At 50.2% G+C, this 22320-nt stretch overlaps 2 protein-coding genes and 1 long non-coding RNA gene across 10 annotated transcripts in view; 1 reads left to right on the top strand and 2 right to left on the bottom strand.

The window, feature by feature from the left end:
- Positions 1 to 506: 506 nt before the first annotated feature.
- Positions 507 to 13276, bottom strand: LOC110362707 (uncharacterized). Its single transcript, XR_010474289.1, has 4 exons — positions 12893 to 13276; positions 11804 to 11926; positions 1469 to 1751; positions 507 to 1166 (listed from the first exon to the last, which is right to left on the bottom strand). It is a non-coding gene; the product is annotated as an uncharacterized LOC110362707 (long non-coding RNA).
- PIGC (phosphatidylinositol glycan anchor biosynthesis class C) lies at positions 7471 to 8562 on the top strand. The gene has a single exon (XM_005498843.3). The coding sequence runs from the start codon at positions 7571 to 7573 to the stop codon at positions 8447 to 8449; it is 879 nt and encodes a 292-aa protein (XP_005498900.3). The 5' UTR covers positions 7471 to 7570; the 3' UTR covers positions 8450 to 8562.
- Positions 13277 to 13316: 40 nt separating the features above from the next.
- The window catches only part of DNM3 (dynamin 3), a 178725-nt gene continuing 169721 nt past the window's right edge, over positions 13317 to 22320 (bottom strand). For 4 of the 8 annotated variants that reach the window (XM_065072187.1, XM_065072191.1, XM_065072194.1 and 1 more), the window contains one exon: positions 14958 to 19373. In XM_065072187.1, coding sequence (XP_064928259.1) covers positions 19304 to 19373 — 70 coding nt within the window. In that variant the 3' untranslated portion in view covers positions 14958 to 19303. The other 4 variants (XM_065072196.1, XM_065072198.1, XM_065072188.1 and 1 more) reach the window with 3 other exon arrangements.

Here is a 22320-nt window from a genome sequence, read left to right as displayed (position 1 = left end):
CCAAGATGAGACGAGCTGGTGCTGCCACAGGGCTGAATTTGGGCCACTGTGTCCCCTGGGCGGGCCAAGGGGCACCTCGCTGGCAGGTTTCAGAGTGGGAAACCTGCAAACCCTGTGCAGGGAGGGAGCAACACTTCTCCATCACACTCTAACAGACCTGGCAGGTTGTATGGGCTGTAGAGAATCTCCCAGAGGTTTGGGCACTGAGGCCATAGAGCGATGTCTGACTTTTTGGGAGATGCCTGATCACGGGCTACACCTCGGGCCTCCATCTTTCAGCATTTTCCAGCATTCAGTTGCCACAGATGCCGAGCCTTCTCTCTCGTTCACCCCCTCTGCTCTTTACAAAGGCTTCTTGTTTTCCCAAGTGTTGGTGGTTTGTTTTTTTTTTTCTTTTCATTTGTGATTTAATTCACACAAACTCCTTCCTCTTCTGACTATTGATCTTGGCTCCTTACTGGTTAAAATAAAGTAAACCTTTCGTAAGCAGGTTCTGACAACACAACTTTTGTTCCTTCCAGACACAATTTCCTGTTTAATTTCCTGACCGTTTCTTATTTAGTAAAGGAAAAGATGTAAATTGCAAGATTGCTTCAGAGAGCTTCCTCAGACTTCAGATACCACAGTTAACCACTTGCAGGAGAGAATCCAGCAAACCAGTGCAAAACTGAAAACAAAAATCCTGAATTTCTTTTATTTCTTTTGCAGCTCACACCAAGGGGGGACAAGCTGTACAAAAAAATGGGGTTGGAATAATTTTCCTTGCAAATGCAAACAAGAGCAACTCTGCTTCCAGCCGAGCTGAGAATTGCTCTTTCATCACTCAATAAAGTCTCTCTGGGACACGGGATATTTGAGGAGGGTTGTTGCTGCAGGGTTTCACCCCTGGGCTGAGGCAGCAGGGACGGATGGTGGAGTTTGCACCAGTGATTCTGCTCCTGTCACATCTCACAGCACATGGTGACACTTGGCAGGGGCTGCATGACCTGCTGCAGGTGAGCAACTGCTCTGATCTCCAGCCAGCCAGCTCCACTCCGGCCTGAAAGAGCCTTGAAATCTGGCATGAGTAGGGGTTGGTGCAGGCCTGGGGCTCCCAAAAGTGCTGATGGAGCTGTGGCCTGGGTCTCCTGTGACAGGCTCAGGCCCCTCCTTTAGTGGCTCAAAACCTGAAAGTCAAAACTTTAAATAAGATGATTAAAATTAATTGAAATAGGAATTCCACTTCTGAACACATTTGTATTTAGGTGGCTCATTTCATGTGGCTTTGTATGAATTCTAAAATTTTGGCTAAGAACAGGAGGCAGAACGATTGCTCCAGCAGGGATGCCCAGGTGAGGCACAGCAGAAAGCCACAGCACCTCCCTGCCCCACCTTGGGACCACAGAGTCCCTGCACAACAGGAAACACCTTTTCCTACAGCTGGTGCTTGGGAACAGATGGGAAATGGCTTCCAGGAGAAGGGACCCACCTTCTCCAGCCCAGCTGGCAGGTGTTCCAGTTACGGCCTTCAGCAACATCTTGGCTCAATGCCGTGCCCTGGTGCAGTGGCCACTGCTCACTGCCAGCCCGAGAAGACGTCATTGGCAGCCGAGGAGCTGCTCCTGTCATCCCAGGGGGAAAGTCCAGACACCCACTGGCAGCTGACACACAGACAATCAAAATTAACTCTTGGTCACACGATGGAGATGTGCTGTGGGGCCAAGGGCTTCCAGTGGCATCCTGCTGGTCCCCCCAGCTGCAGGCCGAACCCCCTGGGAAAAGAGAAAGCAAATCTTGCTACGAAAACCAAGAAATGGCAAAACTTCATTACGGAGGTGTAAAGCTTTTTATGAGCTTTGTTTCTGGGAGGACAGCGGGGGCTGAACCTGCCCATAAGCACCAAGGGCAAGTGCAAGGGCTGGGAAAGCACCCATTGCAATGGGGTGCTGGGTTTCCCCCATGGCCCCATGCAAATTGAAGCCAAAGTGGGCACATGATGCAGCAGGACAGCACGTCTGTGGCTTGCTCAACACAAAACCAAACCTGAGAGCGCTGCCCTGGGGCTGGGAGGGCAGCTGGGGCCCAGGGCAGCGGTGCCGGGTGCCGGAGAAGCAGTCTCTCCACCTGACGCAAGCAGTGGGGACAAGGGACGAGAGGGGCTGGCCAGGCATGCACAGGAAATGCCACAGGATCAGTTGCTTCCCTTCCCCTTTTTGCCGAGCGTTAAAATAAACTAAATTCCCACCTGGCTCCATCCTCTCCCCAGGAGATATTTAAAAATAGGGAGGCGGGTGAGGGGGTGGCCGATAGCAGAGAGAGTCACTCCTTGGGGACACACGAGGAGGCGGACATGCACGTCTTGCAGGGCCAAGCCCAGGGGACCCTTCTACCCATGTTTCAGGGTAGGATGAGCTCATATTGTGGGGAGAAGCACTGCATGTGTAAACCACATCTCAGTCCCAACATCACATCGCTGTTCCCAAGAGCAGAGGCCCCTGCTTGGAGGCTCCAGGTAGACGTCAATGGAAAAAGGGCAGGAAGGGCTCCTGAGTGAATATCTCCTCTAAAACTGCCGTTGTTTCCAGGCCGATGCCATGCTGGTTTTGAACAAATGCTTCTTTACTAGTCAAGTGGGAAGGTGAGCACAGAGGAGGATCCTTTTGTAGTGCACTAAACTAAAGCAGTGATTTACAACCTCTTTCAATCAGTACATGCCAAATTTTCCCCCAGCCGGCACATTTGTAAGCACCGTTTCATCCAGTCTTCCCCTCCCCATCTGTTTCTGGTATGCTTTGTACCTGCATGGATACAGAACAAACACATCCCCTGGGCAGACAGTAAAAACCTTGTTATGAAACACCGCGTCCCTTCGTGCCTCTCGCTCCGTGTCCCAGAGCTGCAAAGGGAGGGAAGCAGCTGTGGACGAGGCTTGGGGTGACAGAAAGCTGACATGGGAGACCTGGCACGTGGTTCCAGCCACCGCCACCCTGGTTACCAGCTCTCCCCAACAGTCTGTTGCCTTTGTCCTCCGGGGAGTTATTTTTTTCAGAGCATTTTGCCACCTGGAGCTCTTGAGTCTTTCTCACCCACTGTGGCAGAGCTGGGTCAGAACTTTGCATCCCATCCCCATGCTTCAAATTCAGGGCTTAAACGAAGAGGAACAGACTCAGAAACTGCTCAGCAGAAGCTTCATTCATCTCTGCCAGGTCTTGGGAGCACCCACAGGAACTGAAGACCCTCCTCCCAAATCTTCCACATTTCTCACCTTCCAGCCTCCATGACAACCCATGCTCAGGTTCCACAGACAGTTTAATTTTTTTACCCCTAAGGTCTGGTTTCCTCCCTGTGCCTGTGCATTAGGGATGTGCCACGTATGACCAAGGACTGAGCTGAGCTTGCCTGGGCAGCTGAAGTTTGAACTTGTCCCATCCTACAGCTGGCAGAGCACATCGTTGATGTCATTTTTGGCTGCAGTTACCTAAGGATTTATTTTCTTTTTAAGCAGATTAAAAAACAAAACCATTTTCGCTAGGTGACAGCTTGACCTTCTTCTTATTCCCCTACAAAATGGGACCCTACTGACCCACTGCCCTGGAGCTGGCCGGGGACACCAGCCAGGCCAGCTTGTCCCTCTCCCTGGAGGAATGTGGGTGGTGGGGAGGGCGTTTTGCCACGGGGCTTGACCAGTCTGTGCTGACTGCCAGGGAGTGCCAGGACCGAAGGAGCTCAGTTTTGCAGCTGCCCCAGAGGCCGCGTCTGCCAGAGGTCATGTCCCTGCAAGCGTGTGCCTTTCCACATTTCATCTCTCCTGCCACAGCGCCTCCTCACAGCTTCACAGCAGCGTTCCCATCATTCACCCTCTGCAACGTGCTCAGCAAATCCCAAACCTCATCTTGACAGGTGCTGGTCCAGCCCGGGATCCTTAGACCCTATCCCAGTTTCCTGGACCGCCCTCCTAAGCCCTGAGCAGCAGCACTGCATTACTCCAGCAGCCTCCGTACCTCCTCATCTCAGCTTGTTCCCTGGGAGGGTGCTAGTTTCCCCCTTCCCTGGCTGCTCCTTTCCCACCACCTCTGTTCTCCTCTGCAAGCCTCCATGTCTTGCCCAGCCTGTCCTAAATGCCCCTAGGATGCTGTCATGAGGGGAAACTGTGTCCCACCAGCATTCATGTCCTCCCTGACCTGCACAGGGACCATTCAGCTGGGAATGCCTCCTTGGGGTCTCCGTGTGGCCCAGCATCCCCCACAAGACTCAGCCCAGTGGTGGGGAGCTGGGCTGGTGTCCCATTCCATGCTGGGGATTGAATCCAAACAATCCTTAAATAGGTGACTGCAGGCGAGCAGACACAGCCATGCTGTGGGGCCGTGTGAGGCAGGAGATGGTCTCTGGGCACGGAAAAATTCAGCAGCTGGAGCAGAGCCAACCTCCCCCCACAAAACATTCCTGCGGAGGGAGGGTTCAGCTCCAGGGTCAAAGGGGAAGGCTGGGGGATTGTTTGGCAGAGAAACGGAGCCCGAGCTTCCATAGCTGTGCTCACAGGCAGCCCCATCATCCCACTGCCCCAGGCCCACGGAGGGACCCAGCTCTGTCACAGTGACCTGGGACATGCGGCACAACCTCCCGTGTGCTTGTGCTGGCACTGCTCGCTGCAGGGGGACGGCGAGAAGGATGGAGCCCACACCGTGAGGAGCCTGCAAAGCTGCTGGCACCATTGTGGACTTGCAACTGGGGCAGCCCCATCCCCCGGGGAGTGACATGGGTGGGATGCAGGGGAAAAGCCCCAGCTGAGGGACACGGGGAGGTGCAGGATCTGCCCTCGTCCATGCAGCCTTAGGCAAACTCGAACCCTAAGCAGGGTGTGCTTTTCAGTTATTTTGAAGACAACAAGTGACGATCCCACCCCGAGGACAAGCAGACACATCTGGAGGCAGCCCCAAGCCAGCAGTGGGGGTGCAGTGCCCTCCATAATTTGATATTCAAATATCTCTAGAGAAGGCCTAGATCAGTCAAAGCTATTTCAGTCCCAGCCTGTCACCTTTTCCAGCCTTCCTTCCGAACAGCTTTAGCAGCTTATTTAAGCATTCAGAGAACAGCAGAAACTAAACAAACCCACAGTGGCGTCCCTTTGCAAACAGGAGGGGACATCCAAGCCAACAGGTCCTCCACCTATATGGGATTTGTAGTGCCATGGGGTCCAGCTCCTCATTTCTGCATTTCAGCAGAGGGTCTCACAGCACTCGCCACCCTACAACCTCTTCAGAGGCCGGTGGCACTTGGAGACACCTAATCGTGAGGTAAGGGAGGCATTGTTCCATGGAATCTAGTGCAGGAATTAAGACAATCACAAAGAGCTTTTGCATCCTCGACCTTAGCTACTGCTCATCCCCACCAAGAGAGCCCCACCGGCCACGTGGCCCCAGGAGGGCTGAAGGTTGACTCCATGGCACACGTTCCCCTCTGACTGGCAGGGACGGACGGTGACGTGGCCAGTCCCGTGCCAGGTCCTGCTGGGACTGTAGTGCAAGCAGGTGAGTCATTCTCCTGCAGACAAAGTCTGGGCCAGCTGCACAGGGCTGAGCTGCCCTTTGGACCGTGGGCAGTAGGTTCGCGGAGCTCACGCTGTCCTCTCCTGCTGGGACACAGCATCAACCCCAGTGTCAGCTGCTTCATGCTGAAGCCTGTTTGGGTCTCCCAAGCAGCAAATGGGCGCCTGGCCCTGTGGGTCTCCGCACTGCTGAGTGTGCAGAGCCAGCGCCATGGTGATCCCCTCATTCAGTGGATGGGCGTCCCACAGGGGTTTCCATATGGACGTGACCACATCAAGGCAGCATTGTGCACCACGGTTATGTACAATTGTAGTGAGAGCGGAGCACTGCCCTGCCCATGGGACATGGTGTCCTTCCACTGCCGTGGCCATGTCACTTCTCAGGGGAGCAGGAGGGGAGTGCTGCCCTCTGAGCATTTCTCTTGTGCACCCCAGCTTCACTCTGTGACTTTGGGAGAATGACTCCATTTATTATACAAATTCAAGTTCCCAGGCCCTGGGCTTCAAGGCAATGCCAGCAATCATGGGAGCTGGCAGCACTCCCTGTCCCTGTGGGCAGCAGCTGGTGTGCGCGGAGGAACACGCATGGCCCTGTGCAAAGTGTGGGGATGGGGACTCTTAGGTAGAGCAGCAAAAACTGAGCCCAGCTCCATCCTGGCATGGAGGCTGCCAGCTTCGCCCCTTGGCGCGGGGCACCTGCATACGGTGGCCAGCCATTCCTGCCCTGCAGAGCAAGTGCTATGATACGGAGCTGGGAGGTGGCACTTTTTAGATGTCACCATGAAGTGTCTCAGCCCAAGGTCCCCTGAAGGCACACTAGCAGTGTGGAGGAGACCTGTTGCTCTGCACACATCTGGAGGAGGTGAGGTCCTGCTTGGAGGCACTGGCTGGTTCCTGTTGATGTGAAGGGAAACATGTGAGAGCTGGGGTGGGGAAACAACTGTCAACTCTTTCGCCAGCTCCCACTGTGACAGGACACCCACAAACGCCCCTTCCTGAAGCACAAACAGGGCAGTGTTCGGGGCTGCTCTGCCCCAGGCTGAGGCCTCTCGGGTGAGGCCAAAGTAAGCAGCTCCTCCGCAGCAAGCACCTCTCTGCGGCTGGGAAGGCTCTGACCTGAGCACAAAAACCCACACACTAAGGGAAAACATCTCTTGCCTCTGTGAACCCTCTCCTCATCCCTGAAAGGTGAGCGGTGCTTGCAGCATCGCACCCACATTCCTCGACATGGGTGCTGGAGCCTGATTTGACCAGAAAAGCAGGTGCCTCACTGGGCCAGGACAGGGAGAGGGGCTTGTGACACAGGCTGGTGTCACCTGCCAAGCAGCGAGGCTGGACACACATAGGGATGTCCAAGCACAGAGAAGAACAGACCAAATCCCACTGACCTGCTGTGCCCTTCTGGATGGCCACTTAAGGGTGGCACATTGGGGCTGCAGGAGGGTCCCCCAGGAGGACCCTTCACCACGGTGTGTGGGGACAGCTGCTGCCCAGACCACGGCAGGACCCGCATCCCACAGCGGGAGCATCCCTCCTTCCTGTGGGGCTGGCAGTATCTCCTGCAGCTGCCAGCCCAGACGTTTTTGGGAGAAACGAGGCAGCCCCAGCAGCACCTCCGTGCACAAGTCTGACTGCAGGGTAGGGGCTGTGGCACCCAGGTTGGCCAGACCCTGGCATGGAGCTGGGGTCTGCCCTCAGCCGCCCAAGAGGAACAGCCTGGTTGCAGGGACAGGGGAGGGGGCAGCCCTAGCAGGCCTGACGGTGCCTAGCACTGCTGCCCCTCCTCAACCCCTCGCTTCCACCAGCTTCTGCCTGCTCCGTCCCGCCCGCGTCCCGCTGCAGGGCCCCCGGAGGTGCTGCGAGACCCCCCCGCAGCGCAAACCCGCTCTCCATCCGCCGGTTCCGGGGTGAACAGCGGCCGATCGTCGGCAGGTGGCAGCCCCGAGCGCCCCGGCGTCCCTTGCGCCGGCACCGGGGCCCGGCCGAGGCGGCGGCGCTGGGGCCGCGGGTGCGTGTGCGGCGGCGGAGCAACCCCCGGCCCGGGAGATGGAGCCGGTCCTCGGGCGGCGGTGGCAGAAGGTGCTGTACGAGCGGCAGCCCTTCCCCGATAACTACGTGGACCAGCGGTTCCTGGAAGAGCTGCGGAAGAACGTGCACGCGCGGCGGTACCGGTACTGGGCCGTTGTCTTCCAGTCGGGAGCGGTGGTGCAGCAGCTGTGCAGCGTCTGCATCTTCGTCGTCACCTGGTGGTACATGGACGCCGGGATGCTGAGCCCGCAGGGGCTTTTCGGGGCGGCCCTGGTCACCTCCCTGCTTGGCTACATCCTCTTCGACGCCGTGGACGGGGGGGCCGGGCGGCGGGAGAGTGGGCGGACGCGGTGGGCTGACCTGAAGAGCACGCTGGTGTTCACCGCCTTCACCTACGGCTTCTCACCGGTGCTGAAGACGCTGACAGAGTCCATCAGCACAGACACCATCTACGCCATGTCATCCCTCATGCTCCTTGGTCACCTCATCTTCTTTGACTATGGCGCCAACGCAGCCATTGTCTCCAGCACGCTGTCCCTCAACATGGCCATTTTTGCCTCAGTGTGCCTGGCCTCCCGCCTGCCTCGCTCCCTCCACGCCTTCGTCATGGTCACTTTTGCCATGCAGATCTTTGCTCTTTGGCCCATGCTGCAGAAGAAGCTGAAAGCCCAGACACCCCAATGCTATGTGGGGGTGACTCTGCTCTTCACACTGGTGGCGCTGGTGGGGCTGGCCACCGTCTCCAGCGTGGGTGCCGTGCTCTTCACATTGCTGCTGCTCGCCATCTCCTGCCTGTGCCCTTACTGCCTCATCCGCCTTCAGCTGCTCAAGGACAACATCCATGGGCCGTGGGATGAGGCTGAAATCAAAGAGGACCTCTCCAGGTTCCTCATGTAGGCCTGGCTGGGGGGGACATTCTGCTGTAAGCAGTGCAAAGGTCTTTTCTGGGGGACAGCTCTGGGGAGAGGATATCAGCCCAATAAACCTCTCGCACAGCAGCAAGGACCACATTTGCGTTACCCTCAGCATCTATTTCCACACGTGAACTGCTTAGTTTTGGCCAAGGAAGGAGCTGAACCCCACAGAGCGGCTGGCCCATGCAGCAGCTTGGGGTGCAGGCCAGTGGGACAGTGTGTGCTCTGACCACGCAGACCAATGCCTGCATTTGGGGGTGGGGTACAGGGGGTGCATCCCCTGAGCAGAAGTGCTACTTGGAAACACACACAGGCGTACTCCACGTGCCCACGGAGGTCCCTCGGGCCCAGGGACCTCCATGTGTGCGATGGGGACTGACAGCACCTCCCCGGGAGGGCTGCAGGGGACAAGGGCTGTGGGAGGGTGGGTGCGGGCAGGGTGACTGTGCAGGGCGGTGGGTGTTGCTGGACCGAGCATGAGGGCACCTGGGACAGGTGCGGTGCTCACCCTGCTTACCTGCACCCCACCAGTCGCTGATGCCAGAATAGCCTCACGATGCTGCCAGGCACCATGTTACCCTAAATCCTTTAGGAGAAGTGGGCTGAGGAGGCAAGACACCTTCCTCCCCTCTCCAGCCCCTTCCCAGGGGTGGATCTGGCCTCGCTACAGGGCCAGACCCACAGGACCCCAGTGAGCACACCCACCGCTGGGGAGATGCCCAGCTACCGTGACAGTGGCGAGGCACAGCAAGGTCCTGTCTGGTGGATGTCTGTCCAGCAGCTGTCTGTCCGGCACCAGACAGACAGAGGGCGCTCATGGCAAACAAGTCTCGCTGGAGGCCAGGACGAGCTGGCCATGTGCCAGCAGGGCTTCCCCGGTGCCTTCCCTTCCCCTGCTCCCATTTGGGATCATCCTGCTGCATCCCGGCGCTGCTCTGGCTGTCCCAGGGAGCAGAACCCACCAGAAGGGATGCATTTTGCGTTACCTGGGTTTTTATGAAACTTTTTTGGGAAGCTAGTGCTGCAGAAATGAAACTTTCTGCTTGATTTACCCCATCCCTTTGAGTGTTTGCTGCACAATTCTTGGGCTTTCTCGGAAATGAGCAACCCCCAATGTGGTCCCCAACACCTCCAGTGCTTTGTTATGACTCTTCCCGAGTGTTACACATTGCTGTTGTTGTCATGGTGACAACTACATCTCATTTTGGTTTTAATTAAAAAAAAACTGGAAAGGTTTAGAGCACATGCTATAGTCTCACAGGGAGCACAGAGTAGCCAGATGCTCACAGCCAATATGACATTTTTTAGCTTGTCTGAAATACGAGTATTTCTTCACAATGTTTCCAAGAACACTGATCAGCGACCAGGATACCCCATCTCGCTCTAGGCTAATGCCATTGTGACACTGCCATCCAAAGCCGATTCACAGAATCCATGAGTAGGGCAAGGCTTGAGTCCACATCAAAAGTAAATCAAATCTAGCCTGCCTGGCTCCTGTCCATTTCTGCTGCATCCCATTCCCTCAGGGAGAAATATTTCCTGAAAAAATACTCTCCCAAGTTCAGACTCTCAAAACCAGCTCTGGGTCAGATAAAGTGCAAACATCAACTACCCAGACATCATTCCAGGTAGAGACGGGCACAGACTGCCATGTTCACCTCCACCACAGTTGGTATCCAGTGGATCAACCTATACAGGTCCTGGCATGCAGCAAGCTCTGTCTAGGCAGGGTGCAGGATGTGTCCCGTGCAGCTCTTTGCAGGCAGTTTCATCCCTGCCCACAGCCCCTGGTCTCAGCCCAACTCCTCCCTTCACCCCCTCATTATGCTCAGTCCTTGCCCAGAGATCCCTTAGGGAAAGGCTTAGCCCACACAGATAACCTGCTCTCCCTAACCTGTGAGATGAAAATACAAAGCTCAGTCCACAGCCTGGATGCACAAAGAGACTTTGAAGGAGGGAAAAATAGAGCCAGGAGACACAAAGGCCAGAAGAGTTTCCCTGGGGCTTCTCTGACCTCCTGAGGACACATGCTCTGCAATACTGGTGAAGTTATTTAAGATGCTGAATTATGATGCTATTATGAGTCTTTATACCTGAGGTCAGAATATCCCCTACAGAACAAAACTTTGCAATGACTCTGTGCTGAGTTTGGCAGGCACGCTGGATGCCCTTTGAGCATTCGCTACCTGAGTGTACCAGTCTGCGGCTTCTCTGATGAAGCACACGCTGAGACCAAAGAAATAGGTCCTTCTTGGTTTGCATGCAACCAAATCATCATCAAACATGTCTAAAGAGTTAAATGTTATTTTGCATTACAAGGAAGCACAGTTTCTTTCTCTTAAGTTTCCAAGTCCACTGAGACTGAGTACTTCAGTGGGACATTTTCCTTTGATTTGAAGCTGGCCAAATGTGAGTAATTGTAAACTGGCCGGGGATAAGCCTCACTCCTGGGGGAGCTGCTGACACGTGCCGTCTGGAATCTCCATCTACAGCCTCTGTTGCAGGGAAAGGCAAGTGTCAGCCACTCACACTGTGCTGGCCAGGGGTCGGTGTCCCTCCCCACATGGGTGCCTGAGATCTGGGAATCCTGGAAAGAGGCAAGCTTTAGTCTTTGAAGATAAGATCTTTATATCTCTTCAGTTCCCACTGTAATCACTAAACTTTTCTCAGCTTTGCAATGTGAGAGGGAAGAGCAATGACATATATGATCAGGAAACTGAAACAGGATTTTTGTCCTAACCCATCCATTGCAAAGCAGCTCAGGACATATAATGCCACCAGCTGGTGCAGCACCCTTGGCCTTCTCCACCCACCTGCAAAACATACAGCATTGCGAGGTGCAAACAGCACAGACAAGGTTAAACAGCCTCTTTAAAAAGTCATCCCATGAGTTGATGCTAAAGAATGTGCCAGAGTTTCCCAGCACACCAATACCTTTGTCTTTCTACTTTGGAGATTTCAGAAATGGCTACCAGAAACCCAGGAAGTTTGCAGTTGCAGTCCTTTTTCCAACAGTATTTTTTGTCAAACACTTCAGAAGAAGGTAAGGATTTCTGTGAAAGGTTTAACAACATTAAATGACCCAAGAAAGAAACTTGTACCTTACAGCCTAATGCATGGAGGTTGCCTGGCAGCTGGGAGGACAGCAGCAGCTCCTGGTTGGAGTGCTGTAGGTACAGCCATGCAACTCAAATATCAGACACCTTTTGTTTGCTGTTGGTTCACCTGTTGGTATCATGCCATTGCACTGAGAGCTTCCCCCAGTGCAGATCAGCTTTTTGAACAACCTGGAAAAAAAGCAGCTTGTGAAATTCAGTCTCTCCTCATTCCCTCTTACCTGAGAGGTGGATCACAGCTGGAACCTCCTTAAGAACCTGCTGGGTACAAATGTTGTCACTTCTGTAGTAGTCCTGAGAATACACAATTCCTGAAGTCTGCTGAAGTTTTTTTTCCTCAGTACCTGACACAGGAGAGTTCCACAGATGAAATGTAACAGCTGGTCTGAGCTTCCCTCCTCATCCCCTACTCCAGGACAGTTGTGTTCATGGACTGTTAGGAACCTCCATTTCTCCCTTTTTGCAGGGTGCTGGGAAGCTCCTTGCCCATCACTGTGCTCTTTCCAGCTCCAGCAATTCCTAGTTTAGCACATACAGTTCAAAGGTCTAACAGGAATGATTATTTATCACCCTCTCCTAAAAATTGCTGTCCCTGAGATTTCCGCCCCCACCACCTTTTCTGGTGGTACCATTGCCATTTCTTCGGTTGTCCTCTACCAAAACACAAAGTCTAAATGAGAAGAAAGACAAATCTGTCTGAGTCTACAGTTCTGATCTTGCACCTGCTTTTAATTTGAGCAAAATCAGTGCCTGGCATTTCCCAGCACATCCAGGTGGTTCAGCAGCTCTCTGGATATACAAGAGGCCAGCAGGGACCCAAATCAGCTGGAACAGGAGGAATTGCCCAAATTCAGAAAAGCTGTGTCAGACCTGTCTTGAAAACGAGCACAGCCTATGTGTTGTCAGGCCCCTTCTAGACACACACACACACAATTGCGATCTCCTCCTACTGCCCCCATCCCCTGAGCAGCACTACTCCAGCTCCCTCTCACCCTTGACTACCTTCTACAAAGAAGTGTCTTGTTTGTGCTCCTGAAATGACAGGGTGGAGTCCCAACGCTGTGTTGTACCTCCAGTTTGTATCTATGCAGCTCCCTCTGATTTATCTGCAATGGTTTGTGAGACATCTCTTCTTTGTTTTCATATGAGGAAAAAAAAGTCAATAAACCCACAAATTTTACCTTTTTTAGACTTACCCTTTGTATACTTCTCTGGCACCCAAAACAAGCACATCTTTTAAACATTAAAGCACAGATTTTATCTTTCCCATAGGGACAGAGACATTTGGAATCCCAGAAGTAACTACTTACAGCTATTTGAGCTCAGATGCTCCAATGAGGTCGGCTTGCAAGGAATTCGGAGGTTTAGCTTGAAAAAAAAATGGTCAGAGCAGCTGTGATTTATTTATAATTGTGCAGATTCATCAGTGGAGAGACTGCTGCAATCTTCATACAGTCAGGTATTGCTGCTGGTGCATTACACATCTTTTAGGACTCTTTTGTTAAAGAAGCTGGCTGCTCTTCTTCCTGCTAATGCTAAACCAAAGCCATTTGTACGGCACAATCCTGGTGGTTAATGAATTCAAAAGCAGTGGTAGAATCCCAGCAGAACGTCCCTCCCACCTCGGAGGCTGGGAGTCCCCACAGAGCCCAGGCATTTGCTTCCATGGGGTGTTAATGGCTCCAGTTGAGAAAGAGTGGGTAGACCCTTCAATAGAAAACCAGCACACATTTGTTTTCTAGTCAGAATTTTTATTTTCTTTAAATCCAGGCTTACCATTGACATCTGAAAATAAAATCTTTTATTTACAAATAGGCTAGTGCAAATTAAAGATAATTTTGGACAAAAAAAGAGAGAGACTGCATGTAACAAAAAATAAATGTGTACGTTAGGATGATCTTCCTGGAACAGCTGGTGGAGGTCGCCTAGGAAGAAGACAAAAAATAACCCAAAATTCACAGGGAGTGGAGGGAGATGAGATTTAAAACAAAAGGTCAAGAAACAATAAAACAACTTATATGCAAAATTATCTTAATAAAATGGGTTACGAGGAAAAGGCACAGTACATGCACAGTAAGGAAAAGGGCAAGAGCATGATTAGAATCAGCTGGCTCTCGGCACAGCCTTGGCTTTCATCCTCACCGCTTCCCATCTGACTTGCTGCTGCCAGAGGACGAGGACAATCACATCACAAGCGTGGAGGGTGCTGGTCACAGGCTTCCTAATTTTCTTGCAGCAAATATCCTCGAAGAGCTTTCCCCAGCCAGCCTTAAAATTTGCACCACAGCCTGCTTCAAACACTGTTCATGGAGTGGGCTTCTTTTAAGTGAGATTCTGATGAAATTGGCAATGATCAAACAAGGTGGCCTGTGGGCTGGATTGGCCTATCTGCAGGGGACATTGCTGGGAAAGGTTAAAAACATGGATGACAGCAGTGCAATGAATCTACTGCTGGCCCCAGCAGGGGAGACCCTCGGCAGCTGGTGGCCCAGTGCAGGGGTTTGAGAGGAGCAGCTGCTCCCCCTGTTCCCCAGCACAGGGCACTGATGTGTCACCAACCAACATGCAGAAACCATGCAGGGGGCAAGTAACATATTCCAGCCAGATGGGACATGTGTGACACTGCTTTTCACTGAGAGGGGTGCACAGACGGCCTCAGGCATAGCCAGTAAATGTTATTAAAAAAAAAAACAAACACAACAAAACAACAAACCTCTCCAAATGTTATAGCAAGAAAGTGAATACAACAGGGATGTTGCTGCTTTGCTCATCCCACCTTCCCCCCGCTTCCCAAAACTTAAGGACCAATGTAGTGACTTTGTGCTCAGTGACAAATGTCCTCTCCCGTCAGCAGCTGTTGTGCTGCTTGTGCCATCTCCTCCAAGCACTGATTCCACTTACTTGGCTCACACTGACCTAAAGAAGGAACTGAGTAATCAACACATCTGCATATTCGCACACAACCACTTGAGGGGGAAATCCCTTCCAGACATAACACACGCACAGTTTTACTCCAGCTCCTGCTCCAGAGGACTCACTCTGGCCTTCCGCTCAGCTCTGAATCGCCCCCAAAACGTGCTTTCCCCGACAATGAAATGAATACCAGGTACAGCTTGAAAAACATTCATCCGCTTCCCAGCAAAACATCTCTGCTGCACTCCCAGCCCCTTGCAGGGCAGCAGGCTGAATGCTTCCCATGGGTTACTGCTCCCCCTTTGCTCCTTTTAATGACATCTCCAGTGATGTCAATGCAACACGCATCTCCAATAAATCCTCACTGCAGTCCCAACAGAGGCGGAGTGCAGCGTGCTGAGATGATAGTGCAAGAGACAGAAGACCACTCATGCGCATCCAGAAAGTAATAATAAAAGCCCATCAAGAGTTACAGTTTATTTCAGGTTCAGAAATGCAGCGTAACATTTTTACAGCAGGTGTACGTGATACTCAGTAATGACCATGGTTTCGGGAATCAACTTGCTGTGCTCAAAGGTCAACACTAGGAACCATGTACACATTATGAAACCAAAGGCAGATGTTTTGGCTCATATGAAGTAGGGCATTAACATACAGAGCAAAATTCAGAAAGAAATTAAGCATTTGCTTCTTACGAAAAGAAGTCAACGTTTACACTGTCCTGGAAAAGTAAAGAGACAGGCAGTAAAGCAAACATCTGGCAAGACGGGACAAATCATATATCAAGCAAGAGTGGAGGACTGTCTGGACGGGAGGAGCCATCGGTATCAGCTCGCCTGCAGACAAAGCAAGAGGAAAGACAGGCAGAGTAACATTCATTTACACAAGGGAGCTGTTCTGCTGGAGCCCAGGGAGGAGGTTCAGTGCCACCGCGGGGGAACTGGGCCACACGCACACCAAGAGGTCGGATGCCTCCCCAGTGTCATGGGTGCAAAACAGGTCTGCTTTGAATTCAGGAGGTTTGGACTACTTTAAGACAGAAAGACAGAACTAGCTGGTAATCTCAATATGCTGTATACACGTTGTTTAGTGTAGCTGTCTGTGATAGCGAGTATAATATTTTCTATGTTATGTTTTAACACGAAATGCCATAACCTATAATGTATCTCCTTTAATATAATAAATAATCTTCTCTTATGAGGCTTACTCAGAAAGTGCAACAAGATCAGCAATAAAATAAACACATGTTAACTATGTACATAAGCCTTTTAATTGAACATACAATCTTTCTAATCCTAACGCAAGATCCCTTGAGATGAAAGGCTGAGAGCTATTCACAGCACACACAAGCTCTTCAGCTGTTGGTCAGCCATGGTGAGGTGAGGAGGAACACATTCTCTAGGCAGAGACTCAGGCTTAGCCTAAATGCAATACTAGATGAGCACCCTCCTGAAACTTAACTACATACATCACCCAGCTAATTACGCACCTCACGTAAGATCAGAATCCCTGCTGTTGCTTAACGGACATCACTACTCCTCCCTGTCACTCTTATGAGCTTTGCCAGAGGGAATTGAAGAAACAGAGAGAGCAACCTGTGCTTCTCAGCTACAGGAACTCAGGCTCAGCTCAGGCTGTGTCAGGGTGTCTGCAGAGGGGACAGTGGCCTGTCGGAGGTGGCCAGCTCCTCCAGCAGATCCACGGGGTGCTCGTCCTGCTGTCCTTCAGGCATGGAATGAGTTGCTGCCAAGGCTGCTCCTTGGAGAACAAGGGATGGGAGAGACACAACTTGCCGGCACAAGGAGCAAGCAGGACAAACCAACCCATTCCAGGCCCTGTACAGCAGGAAGAAACGGGCCGAATTTGGGAGGACAGTACTTATACAAGTGGATGTGGCAATTCCTTGGGAAGCACTTAACATTTTTCCTATAAACAACAATTCTATGTTGTGTATTCTGAAAAGCATATATGCAAGAAGTTCGAGGTAAAATCATCAAACTCTGGATCTGTGCTCACGGTTAATTATTAACCTGCACACCTAAAAGCGTTGCATTTAGGGCACAGGGCCAGATTTTGCTGTGACTGGAATGAGGATGCAGAGGGCGGGAGGGAGGGCTGTGCAGCTGTGTCCCACAGCCTCAACACTGAGTGCAGAACCAGATGGTTCTGACACTGGGGCCACAGGCGCCTCACTGCCTCCTCCTCCTCTTTTGGGTAAACCCGCCCTTGAGAGCTTCATTTACAATTTAGACTTACTGCTGAGAAATACAATTTCTTGGAGGGCAGAGTTAAGGACAGTGCTGAATTGTGCTACCTACTTCTTTATGCTTGACAGAAACAGTCATTAAAGTAAATTAAGGAGTCTCAAGTACAGAGGATTTAAACATGTTTTTAGGCCAGGATATATGTCATCTAATTGTGGCTCCTACCTTACCAGTATTACCACCCTCGTCTCCCATGCAGCCACACCAGTCTGAATCACCTTCTGGAGGTGCTGCCTCTTTCCACTGAACAAAGGGGACCCTGGGCAACAAAGTTGAGTGCCTGGGGTGTGGTCGGATAAACCCAGACCACGGCCTTGCAATATCACTCAATGAATCTCAAAATATGGGGTTAAAGCAACTTTCTGTGGCTGAAGTGGAAGAGGTGCAGAGCTTGGCTAGCAGGCACCTGCCAGTCAGTAACAGAGGGCTCTGATAAACTATATGCAGGTTTGCTGGCTAGGCAACAGTATGGACTGCTATAGCTGTTTATAAATATACACCTCATAGACAGATGAATGTTACAGCAGAGAGTGCTACACAGTCGAAAACTGTGTAGAACACAAGAAAAATCATCAGAACTTTTTTTTTTCTAGTAACAATCAATACAACTGTAGTTGGGTTTGCAACTATTTTTTTTTTTTCCTTGAAAGGTGATTCTGTACACTTATTGTTGGAGATGTGGGGCTGTTCTCCGAACAAACACCGACCACTTAAGCAGTCTTCTGAGATCATCAAGATGTCGGTGCTCTGACAAACTCCCTCCTCACTGTGTTTCAGATGTTGACCTCTAGACTCCCCAGGTGTGTGTCACAAGTATAAGGCTGACAGGAAATTAAAGTAAAGCTAACATACAAATCATGATGCTTTCCCAAGCTCATCTCTCTTATGCAAACTGAAACAGGCTTTGCTTCAGCAGTGAGCACAACTGTTAGTTAATCAGCAGTCTGGGAATACTTATTAGGCAAAATCCCCATTGGTTGTGGCTCTTTGATTGGATTCTTCCTAACCATGGGGCTACAGCATACTGAAGCCCTACATGCTGTCTCAATAAATAAATTTATTGGGCTGATTATGCTGGGGGCCTTTGAAACCACCAATTTCTTTGCTTAGGGTTCTGTAACCATAACTGTAATAACAGTAATTAATATTTTCTGAAGAAATAAAGCCAAATTCATCTCTAGTTTCATTCTGTTAACTCAGTAAGTTTTAAGCAATAAGGGTGACACCCTAAGCTTTTAAAGTGCAGTTAAGACAAGAAAGTTTTTATAATGCATTAATATATAACATACAAAACAACAGGCAGAGAGGACCTCTGGAAGTGAACAGCTGCTAAAATAATCCATTGCCAGGATGCACAGCTGAGCACTTCTCAGTACCTAGTTGGAAAAGCACCCTAATCTGAGGTGTGCAGCACTTGAAGAGATGCACAGAAAAAATATTTATATACTGGGCATAATGGAGCTTTTTCAACTGGTGTGAGCAAATACTTCAAATCCAAACCAAACCCTTGGAAATCTCAGATGCTAGGCCGTAGCTCTGTGAAAAGCTTCACACCGTGGGCAGAAGAGCAGTAGCCCGTTTAAAGCTCTACATATATTTCTATATGTACCCATATTTTCACAAAAGGACCAAAAGCAATGCTCAGTTCTCTGGGTCCTGCTGTGCAGTGCATTTATACATATTAAAGGCACTCACATAACCACAGGGCTTCCCATGAGTTCAGTAGGAGTACGAATGCGAGCAAGCACTAGCAGAAGGCAAAGCGAGCTGGGGCACGCCATTCTGTCATGTACTGGCTCTTCAAGCTGCTCTTTCACATCCTTGCTGCAGGGTGAGATGGCTCCTCAATGAGCCTTATAAGCTGGGGCACTGCAGTCTGGTCCTTACACCAGTCACCCAACCAACTGCACATCAGCCACCAGTGTGGAAAGAAAGTAAAACACACGTCCCATACACACCCTTTCTGTTCAACAACATTCCTTAAAAACTAGACTTTGGATAAGGAGAAGTTAGAGGAGAAGCAGCCATCCAGCAAGCTTCTTGCAAGAAAGACATGGAAGTGTGGGGTCTTCAGAAGAGCTTGATAAGAAACCACATTGTTTTTCTCTGCCCAGTTTAGCCATTAAAAAAAAACAAATGGGCATAACTGTGTAATTCCAAAGGACAGAAAATCTGAAAGGTACAAATAAAAGTAAGATTCTTTTCAGACAGGAGGAAAAAAGAAGTAGATAAAATCAACACGTGCACAAACACACACAAAATCAAGCCCTCCTTTGACTGTGAGCACAGTTGCCTGGGTGAACACGTGTCAGTAAGTTAGCTAACAACAGCTATTGCAAAAGGAGAAGTCAAGGCAGCACAGACCTTCCCAAAACATTTAAGACCTCATAAACAATGTGGAATGGACAGAGAGTATATCAGTAAAATGGGTTACTTGCCTATAGATGTCCATACATGCGACTATACATTGGTTATTGCAACAGTTATCAAGCAATTTGCTCCCACGTATTTGGTTAACAATTAATGACATGCCAGAAACTTCTTTTAGTCTAACAGGGATGAATCTAACGGACGAATTACAGTGGGCCGAGTAGGTGAAGGGGGTGGTCTTCGACTGGAAAGAGAGAAGAAACAATAAGCACAAACACTGAGAACCAACCTGGCACCTCTTGCTGTCACAACATGAACATGCACATGCGCCCAAACACATCAGTCTTATTTCCGTGTACACAGAGGCATGACAGCCCTCAGCATCCACAATGGGCAATGGTTTGCCACATGCATACCATGCCTTAGCCTTCTCACGCATCGGACAGTTCTTCTCTCTGGTCCACAGTCTGGATATTCTCCAAACACAGTTACCTTCTTGTGCCATGGAAACCATCCGGGGAGATCAGCATTCCTGTTTTCTCCAGGGTCAGTCCCAGCCTGAATTAGAGGCCCAAATCTTAAGCTTTAAATCAATGGCCACTTATGAAACATTAGCTGTGGCTATGGCTTCTGGATTAATTCATTTACCACTAATGTGTTCTTCTATCAACTTCAGTAACTGCTAAGAGAGTCCCTGTTATTTTGGGAAGGCTTATGGGCCTTTATTCCCCTATTTCAAATGGCTGATTCAGCATAGGCTCCTATGTACTGCAAACTCCTGCATTTCGATAACTCTGCTGGAGTTATGTTCTCTCTGGTACGTATGTAATTGTCTTTTACATTTTTGCATGTATTTAGGGTACATGGTTCGTACCAGTGCTTTGTGGAGATAACTCCATCAGTTACAAAGAGTATTTTATTAATGCTCCAATCCACCTGGGCTGAAACACTCATGACTCAGCAAATCCTGTGCAGAATCAGACATGACAATACCTGTTTGGCCTGCAGCACGTGCACCAGCTCAGACAGTTCTGCCTGGCACTGCTGTTTGCTTTATATACACCAAAGATATACCCAAGACCCTGCTCCTCACAGCCTGCTCCCCCAGCACCCTCTGGCAAGGCTTTGTTGCAGTTATTCTATCTCTGACACAGTGATTTTGGTTCCTATTTTCTTTAACAGGAAATACTAGTGTTCTTTTATTCCTTAATCCAGCCCAGATCACCATGAGAGCACATGAACTCAGGGTCTGAGCAAGGTGGGGAGCTGAGAGCTCTTCAGTTCCCAGCCAGCTTCAGCAGGCTTCATTAACGGCCAAGACAGATAGTACAGTCCCCTCTAACACAGTCCTCAACCTGTGAAAGTAGGAACAGTTCTGTCTCTGAAGAAGATTACAAAAGAAATGTGTCTCATTGTGTTAAAGCTAAATAGAAGATGAAACAAACGTAACAATGTGTTAATCTTCTTTGAACTGGAACATAATATATGAGACAAATTTACACTTGACTAAAAAAGTCTCGTTGGCTCGAAGTCCGTCTTGTATGACAATATTCTCTTTTGGTGAAGAAATGAGAATCTTAATCCCTAACATGCAATGAATACAAAAGATGCCAACTGAAGCATTCAAGTAAGTCAACAAGCTGAAAAAATAGGCAAAATATAATTTATTCATGGTGTATTTTTCTTACAGAAAAAATGTTACTGTGTTGACTATTGTTTTTTGTGCTGCTCCAATGTAGGTCTTCTGGACCCGTTTCCAAAATTTGTAGCTTCATAAAGAACCACTTCTAAAGCTCTGCATTTCTGCTGGGTTGCATTAAATTATTCCTTTGTTGAAATGCCTCACATTGCATTGTTTAGTGCTTACTGAAAACTTCATATCATGTGTATACAATTTATAAACAAGGGAAAATGCATACAGCTGTCTTCATATCAAATTTAAAAGATACATGCATTTTAATACCAGGCTGAATGCAGCACACTAGATTCAAATAATGTAATTTAGCCAAATTGCTGTTTAGCCCAGCAGGATCAGAAACTGGAGAGCACAGTGGGAGGATTTCCTGGATGTACTCAGTTAACCAAACCTGAACCAAAATCAGGCCAGAGCCTCTTTTCCTCCTTGAACCAGAGCTGCACTCTGACCATTATATTTTGAGTTTTCATTCAATCCCAGTCCAGAGCTGAACAGAGAAATCCCCCAGCAAGCTCTCCTTTCCACTCCAGAGCCCCACCAGCCTTGTCCTCCCTGCAGCTCTGCCCGACGGGCAGCTCTGCTCAGAGAGGGGACCCCTCAGCCCAAGCTCCACTACCAAATCCCACTACGAATACCTCCTGGGAGAGACGTTCGTGTTTATCTGGGATGCTCTGCATACAGACACTTCTGTGCATCTTCCCAACAGGTACAGGCAGGTACATACATGAGGAACAGGCAGACCTCTCCTCAGCTCCAGAACCCCTCCTCTGCCCCCGTGCTGGTGCTGCCTCGCTCTCATGCTGTTTCATGGGGCTTCCTTCCAGCTCCTTCACCCAGCACGCTGTGACCAGGGGAGTGGGACCTGCACCTGGAAATCAGAGGTGCCTTCCAGAGGAGTGGCAGATGTTTGGGAAAAGGCAGCGCTTGGGAAAAGACTGTTTTCCTGTGCTGGCAATGCAGGAGGAGGATCCCCAAGCAAAGCACAGGGCAGGGATTCAGCTCGGGGACGAGACCTCACCTTCATTAGCCACCGGCACACAGGTATCAACCGGCATGAGCCAAAACTCAAGTCAAAGTCAGGGAAAGGACAAAAGCCCAGGAGTTGCCAGTCACTAGATACCCCTGTCAAGGTGACAAGTCATCAAGTGACCATTTTGACACTGGGAGCAGAATTCATCCTTTTTTTTCCCCTCCTAACAGGAATCTCAACCACAAAGTCAGAAGAAAGGGCATCTTTACACCCTGGGTGGTGGCTGGGAGGGCAAGTGCTCCCCTGGATGGAGGGGCGCAGGGACCCAGGCACCCAAACCACCACCTTGAGATACCAGAACCAGCAGCATTTGCTGCTTCTTGCAAATGTAGTTCCACTGTCCTCTTTGCTCTAAAGACCTCTGAAAAACACAGGTGTGAGGGAAGCCTTGCATGATTTCAGCACGATGGCCTTCTGAGCAAAGGTGACATAAATGGGCTCTGCCAGACTCTCTGACTGTGGAGA

Source organism: Columba livia, chromosome 8, assembly GCF_036013475.1.
Source record: "Columba livia isolate bColLiv1 breed racing homer chromosome 8, bColLiv1.pat.W.v2, whole genome shotgun sequence".
In the NCBI taxonomy this organism is placed as follows: Eukaryota; Metazoa; Chordata; class Aves; order Columbiformes; family Columbidae; genus Columba; species Columba livia.
This window is presented reverse-complemented; position numbering and strand designations above follow the sequence as displayed.

Excerpts from the sequence above, each read along its gene's own strand:
- PIGC (XM_005498843.3), top strand. The coding sequence starts at position 7,571 with ATGGAGCCGGTCCTCGGGCGGCGGTGGCAGAAGGTGCTGTACGAGCGG.